Source organism: Cryptomeria japonica, chromosome 2, assembly GCF_030272615.1.
Source record: "Cryptomeria japonica chromosome 2, Sugi_1.0, whole genome shotgun sequence".
Lineage (NCBI taxonomy): Eukaryota > Viridiplantae > Streptophyta > Pinopsida > Cupressales > Cupressaceae > Cryptomeria > Cryptomeria japonica.
Genome location: NC_081406.1, coordinates 438247651 through 438255060, shown reverse-complemented (window position 1 = coordinate 438255060; position 7410 = coordinate 438247651). Strand labels below are relative to the sequence as shown.

The following is a 7410-nucleotide window of genomic DNA, read 5'->3' as shown; positions in this document are numbered from 1 at the left end:
GCGAATTCTCCTCCCTACGTTTCTGTGTTTGCCTTAATTTTTGTTGCTGATCTCAAAAACAATTCTTGCAATGATAAAAACTGATCTCATTTGTTTCCAATAAAATAGAGTGTTTCCATTCGACAAATAACATTGCATGAAAAATAGTCAGTAAAGGTGGCAAATTATAATTCCAAAAAAATTGCCACTTGTCAATAAAAAACCTTGAGGCATGTAAGTAGTAGCTAGACAATATCGTTATCTTTCAAAAAAATCAATAAAACATTAAACACTCAATGACTCCTGTACGTTAAACAATGGTCAGATGATGCCCATGCATGCAAATTGTGTGGACTGTGTGGACTGTGGAGCATTCGTCAAAGCAATTATTCCACAAAAATTCCCTACAAGCTCTTGTTAAAGCTAGCATTAGGTCACGGCAACCTCATTGTCCAATACAGCTGACTACATTGAAATTAACAGCTCCAAAGTCTACTCTTGGATGGTCAAAGGCTATGTGTCTTACAGGACCATTGCACAAGTTCTCGGTATATATGAAGATGAGAAGAATTAGAAGCATGACATAATGTTTAGTAGCCAAAATGGAATTCTAATGACTAGAGATGTATCATAATATTTTGTAGTGATATTTGCGTTATTAACATTCACTAACAGCAGACTCAGATTTGGAGGAATCATTTGCTTCAAATTCCTTCGGAAAATTCGTAACTGGTTATTTTAATTAGGGCTCATAGCTCCCTTCAAAAGCATTGAGTAGGAAACAAAGCATCTCAAAAAAATTATTAAAGAAGCAATCCAGTCAAATCGAACGAATATTGTTTTATTGCAATTAATGGGAATGGAAATGACCCGTGACATTATATTTGTTCTGTGTCCATGACAGCATTGGTGGCCTTCATGGCATAACTATGAGATTTATTTTAGATGGATTGTCTAAATAAGCTCCAAGCAGTGCTAGAGCAAGTGATATAAGCCAAGATACGAATTTTGACAAGAAGCTTATGCAAATCATTAACTAGGAAAAGAAAGTACTAATAGTATCAACTAATTTGAGGCCTGTCTTGTTGCTATGAGACTATTACGTAATTTTAGGTACCTTGGTGATTTAGATGAGTACAGTTCATAACTTGTCACATTCTGCATTGCAACTTCAACATCCAAACTTAATGTGGGATATCAAGGAATTGCAAGTTACTTTAGTAACAATGTTTCTTAATGTCTGAAAGAAAAGTTGAGTTTAGCAAAAGTCTTGTCTACAAGGAAACAAACATGCCAAGTGGAGCAACCCTCTAATTAAGTCACCACTCTTCCTAGTACTCATCACGTATGAAGCCTCAGGAATCAAGATTGAAAATTATTTTATGTAAAACTCCTTATTCAAATAGCATAAGCTTTTTAGTCATAATGGGTGCTTCGCTGATGTGTAGAAAAAGAACACAGCTTACTGTTTAGCATGGTTTTTGCCAAGTGTGTGTTTAGAACTTTAGATTAACTAATGCATCTTTAGAATACTGTGACAAACCTCTAATGGCATTAAGCATGTTTCCTTATACATCTTGAGTATAGAGAAGTTGTAGGGGGGGTAAGAACCATCCCCACCAGATCCATTTTCTAGGAAGAGGCAACAAAACATATAAAGTGACTTAGAACATCCCTTAACCTTGCAGGAATGCGCTGGGGACTAGAGGAAATGCAACTCAAATGCAATCTACAATGCAAAAAATTCAAATGACTGCAAATAAATTACTGACAAACATACAAATACAAATGGATCGTCTCATTTTTAAACACTTCAAAACTGAGGCTTGCTTCAAATGAAAATTTTGATTCGAAGCATTTGACGCTTCCTCAAGAATAAGGCCTACAATGATCAAGTACACTGCAATGATATAAATGGACAGCTCAATGACAAGTAGAATCTAAAACGACTATGAGTCAGCATTCTGGATGTGGATTTCATGTGTGCTATGTATACTTTTTGCTTAAATATTCCATGATACTTAGAAGCACCATCCCCTTTCCACCTGCTATTTCAAAACAACACAAAATAAGTAGTTTAGAAAATGGTAAATGTTTCCAAAGCCTCTAGCAAACTTTCTTGTCAGTGAAAACAAAGAAAAGCATCTCACTTTTTAGAACTCAATGTAACATCTTTATCATTCCGTATCTAAAGACAACATGGAAAAGAGAGAAAAGATGGTGAAACATTTGAGCAAATGCCAAGGTTGATGGAATTCCAGCCCTAAACCCTACCTGCATTATGTATGACAAAATAACTCAAAAATGTTCCCTGAAAAAAAATTAAGCTCGCTCCTTGCAAATAAGCTTTTTGAAAATATTTATACATGAAATAAGCATGCCAAGAAAACTGTCCAATCTTTGCATACCAGAGAAACTAAGGTCTTTCCCATCTTTGCATACCAAAGAAGCTAGAGAGAAAATTCTTTACAAACTGAGTATCTTAGTCAAGATGCATTAGTATGCATCATGTTGATGACTTTTGCATTTTCTTCACAATTCTTAACGACAGCCTGGATGTTGCAATAACGACCATGAACTAATGTGTATGCCCAGAGAAGTAATTTTCTGGGCATGCTGAGATCAAGAACCTCAACACTAGAGGCATGCTCATTGTTGCCAGTTGATGGAAAAGTGCCCTGAAGATGAAAGCGAGATGGTACCACACACATATGTATCCCAGAAGGAAGTGCCCCGCAGGAGCTCTCCCGATAAAAATTGAATGCATAATGTAATATTTTCACAGCTATATCCATGTTCTCTGAGGTAGCTTGCTTGATTGGCACATTTCTTATGCGAGATAAAAGAGGGTGTAGTTTTCCCTTCAGTTTGCTCTGCAGATTTGAATCTTCACTTGAGATGTTTAACAACTCATCTGTTTGAAGGTCTACAACAAGCTGAAGTCCATGGTCCATGTTTCCCACAGCTTGTGTAACTGATTGAATGGTGTGAATTTCCAATGGCAAAGGCGTTATTGAAGCCAAGTTTGTCAGTATAGAACGGCACCAAGCCAATGATGCATGCTTGCAAACTCTGGCACAGTGAACATTTGATAGCTTGGGATTTTTAAATCGTTTTCTTATCTTCTCGTTAACTCCTTCAAGAGCATCCACTCTACCATCAATCTCCAAAACATGTAAATACCTGTGAATGAAGCTGTGCACAAAATTGCAGGTGACAAAAATGTCTTTTAGAATGTAGTTAGCAACTTAGCAGGCTTACAAAAAAAAAAAAATTTTAAAAGATAGAAAGCAATGACATGGACATCTCCATCCTACCTATAAACAGTGATTTCAGAAAACTCAGGAGTAGTTGTACTTCTCGATTCAGATAATCCAGCCAAATCAGACCACAAATTTCCCTGGTCCATAAATAGGTTAAACATCTTCTCTAACAACTGCTCAAAGGTACTATTATTGCTAGAACCATGGGACTCTGCACGAGAAATTGCTGTCCCAAGAGCTTGTATATACCTCCCAAGTGCAACAGGTATTATATCTTCCAAGCAAAGTGAGAACTGCTAGATTAAAAAATAGTGTCTTAATAAACTGCTTAAAGAAGTTATGGTATTCAAACACAAAACCAGCCTGCAAATTATATATAGAAAGATGCAAATAAGAAACTAAAGAGATAACTTCCTACAATCTTAACTACATATTACATTACTTCGGTTCTGTTTATTTTACTTCGGCAGATTGAGGTTTCAACATGCACAAGCTTACCTTCTTGTCAGTCCGAATAGAAGAATAAGCCCGTTCAAGTGTATAGAAATCTCCTGTCCTCTCACATAGAATAAGATAAAGCAAAATATACTTCCGTATACATGTAATAAACTTCCGAGAGCTTTCTGGCATTGCCAGCTCTAGACCCTTCTTTGCACCACCATGACCAGGAGCCTTCCGCCTGCAATTTAATTTGAGATAAGCAAACAACTTAAGATATCAAAATAGTCAAAGAAAGTAAACAATTCCCATCACAAGATGTACACAGCCACTAAAAATCTCAAACAATAAGTAATAATGATTTGATGCTAAATTACATCCAGTCTTTCATTAGAATTTTTGCAAGAACAAAAAGCAAAGCCTTTACCTTGCCTTTTTAATTGCGCCATCAATTTCCCACATATTGATCGTAAAAACTGATCGACTGGACTTAAAACAGAAGGATAATTCTTCCTTTGCTCTTTCCAAATCATTTTCTTCCCCTCTATAGTACAATCCTTGGGCCAACATATACCTAGCCTTATGGAAATGTTTAAGATCTCCTTCAACACAAATTTCTAGAGCTGAAATACAGTCATCAAAAAGTAAACTCCATGCCTCCTCCAGAGGTCCTGGTGCCTCTACTGGACAGTCCCCTTTCAGTGCTTCAGTTAGCATTGCATTCTGTAAATCATCCTTGCACGCACCTTCTAAGATACTGGTCACTTTTTCTTTTGTTGCAGGCTGATAGCAATAACCTGCCACAACCTATATCAGACAAGAACTAGTCAGCTAAAATGACATAAATTAATAAGGAATTGACCATAATAGTTCAGTTCTAAACTAACCTCAATGGCACGTAAATTGTGTCGGCCAATGGTGTAAAGCAACTTCAACCGTGAGGCATGAATTCTATAAACAGGATCTACAGCAGAGCGATTCATGCTTGCAGCTTTGCTATAATATGAAAGTGCTTTCTCATATGGATGACCTAGCTTTTCAGATAGCTTACCCAAGTAAAATGGATGAGACCATTCTGGTCTGCATAAAAATCGAGAATAAACATAAAACATCTTGAAGCCATTTTTGGAGAACAAAAACTCAAATTGCAAAAAGGTAGCTAGTAAGAAACAAGTTCACTACAGAGTCAAAAGGCATTAAGTGGTTACTTGTATGCAAAAGCTTTCTCAAAGTGTTTTAGGGAGTTCTGACAGAAGTTCGTCCAGGCTGAGTCCCTTGCTGGTACATAATGCCGCTGATCATATAATGGCACCACATTCTGAATGCTATCATAATATACAAGGGCCAATAATTCATGTGCCTGACACTGTATGAAATTGAAATAAGGTATCAAATACTTCAATACAAGAATGAATTTGAATAAACTTTCATCTACTTGCACACTCAATTTTGAGAAAAAAAAGTTTCATGGCCTGCCATAAACTTCTAACCTTTTAAGCATATAAATAAATAAGTTCTCATTAATCTAGCATTAAAAAAATAATTCTGAACCTCAAAAAAAGGTCCAGTGATTACCTGCTGCTCAGGAGTTTTTGCTAAAGCTAAACTAATTAATGAACAGCGTCTACTTCTCCTTCGACTAATTTCTACTCTCTGAGACAAGTTACTTTGCTTCTTCCACTCCACTACATTTATGTGTTTGCTGCCATCGTTTAACATGAGGTCAACCTCCTGTTGATCGCAAAATGAATCAGTGTATCTCAAAAATCATTTCAACATACATGTTAATAAATAGGATGTATGTGTGTGTATGTTCATAGTAAGTACATCAAATAAATCTATTTATATTTGCTAACAAAAAAGTTAAAACATAAATTTCTCACCTCATCATAAATATTTGCCAGTTTTTGCCAGCTTTCAAAACGCAGTGGATTGTATAACAGATCAAACTTAAAGAGACTAGCATTTTGTTGAACAAATTCTTCCCCTTCCTTTGTAAGTACAAAGGAAGAAAATTTATCCGTAGCACTCATCTCTTCCACTTGAGCAAGAATGTAATACAGGTTTGTATAAACTTCCAAATATGGCTCGGTGCTAGCATCAATATTCTTCCCACATATCATGCTTCTAATACACATTTCCAACTCCCTGGCAATTACAGTTCTTAAGTATGAAAGGAAATTGAGGTGATGATCCTTTACAAATGACTCTTACAACAAAGAGAGAAATGTTACAGTCGAAAATACCTTCCAGTTAGTGGGGTTTGATCATTATTACAATCTTCTCCAGATGCAAAAGCATATCGAACTATATGCTCTATATTTTCTCCAGACATGGCCATATCACGAATTTTTTCTTCATTAAAATCAGGATCTTCCAGGAATATATCCAGGGTGTTTCCATTCAAAACCTCTTCAGGAGGCTGTGGAAACTGCTTGCGAATAGCTCTCAAGACCTTCCGAAGTTTAACTAAACCATTTCTCTGCAAAATTTTGAGAAACAAAAGTTAAGTGCTACAAGGTATCTAATATTCTTCGTATTTTTCAAACATGCAAAGATAAAAATGTATCAGAAGCAGTAACAACCATACAACAGAACTAAACATTAACATTACATACTGAAGAGGCTTTTGCATATGGCAGAAGATATTTAAATACATCAGCACACTGCTCCTTTGTTTGATAGTCTCCAAGACTTGTATTCCTGTGAATAGCCAAATCATCTTCACTAGATGTGTCCAGACCACCTTTAAGGTTCAAATCATACAGACAGAAGAAACTCTGATCCAATACATTATCTATGCCCAAATCTACCTTTGTATTTTCAAAATCACCATAGGAATCTCCAGCATCTCCTATTTGCATGTTTTCTCTTTTCGTCTCAAAGGAAGACCCTTTACAAATATCAGAACTACTCTTAATGCTATTAAGAACATCCTCGGTGTTTCTTACAACTTCTGTTCCAGAAGTGCTTGCAACGGCTATTTCCTTGAGAGATCTAGGCTCAAACCTATCGATCTCCTCTTCTTTTAAGAGATCATCCCGCCCATCCAAATTCGTGTTTCCAAATGAACTTTTAGGGAGCTCTTCTGTAAGGTGGACATTCTCAGAATATTGTTTTAAGCTTGCATTTACATTTTCCTGGCAATTTGCAGAATTAAGATTCATTTTCAGTTTTATCTCCACAGCTAAAAGATGCTTAATGGCTAGTTTGAGAAATGTGCCTTCACCACCCTCACAATCTTTCCCAGCACAGCAAAGTCCATGTTCAGCAAGTAATTCATGTACTGTTGCAAGCAGTTCAACCTGTTACATAAAAGGACAAAGAATAATTAATTACTCAACATGTTTCCCAAAACAATACACCTACCAAAGGCTAAGAGCATTAAGATAGCAATAGAAAAACAAAACTTAGATGTACAGAATGTAAACACTGGCCTGCTTTCTCAAAGAGACGCCTGAATCCAAATGTTGAAGCTTGCAAAATGCAACTGCTGCATTAACAAAACAAGTGGTTTCTAGTTGTTCACTGGAATCAGTACCTACCAAACCAGATGACTTGAGAGAAGGAAGTACTTTAATAATATGACACATAACTGTCAAGAGTAAACACTGCAGCCGTCCCAATAATGCTGTAGGGATATCAAAAGATGCCTGCATTCAGATTTTATTTAACTTTCTTTGAATGTTTTCCTTGTACAAAGGGATTATGCAAGACGATAATCCCAACA

General features: G+C 36.3%; 1 protein-coding gene across 4 annotated transcripts in view; it reads right to left on the bottom strand.

Annotated features, from left to right (window-relative positions):
- Window positions 1-2286: 2286 nt before the first annotated feature.
- Window positions 2287-7410, bottom strand: part of LOC131031611 (calcineurin-binding protein 1) — a 148480-nt gene continuing 143356 nt past the window's right edge. For 2 of the 4 annotated variants that reach the window (XM_057962769.2, XM_057962771.2), the window contains exons 8-18: window positions 7118-7333; window positions 6299-6985; window positions 5927-6162; window positions 5564-5843; window positions 5256-5411; window positions 4889-5046; window positions 4568-4760; window positions 4108-4487; window positions 3741-3921; window positions 3297-3535; window positions 2287-3174 (exon numbers count right to left, since the gene is read on the bottom strand). In XM_057962769.2, coding sequence (XP_057818752.2) covers window positions 2466-3174; window positions 3297-3535; window positions 3741-3921; window positions 4108-4487; window positions 4568-4760; window positions 4889-5046; window positions 5256-5411; window positions 5564-5843; window positions 5927-6162; window positions 6299-6985; window positions 7118-7333 — 3435 coding nt within the window. In that variant the 3' untranslated portion in view covers window positions 2287-2465. Of the gene's footprint in view, window positions 3175-3296; window positions 3536-3740; window positions 3922-4107; window positions 4488-4567; window positions 4761-4888; window positions 5047-5255; window positions 5412-5563; window positions 5844-5926; window positions 6163-6298; window positions 6986-7117; window positions 7334-7410 lie in introns of those variants that run through there. The other 2 variants (XM_057962772.2, XR_009103064.2) reach the window with 2 other exon arrangements.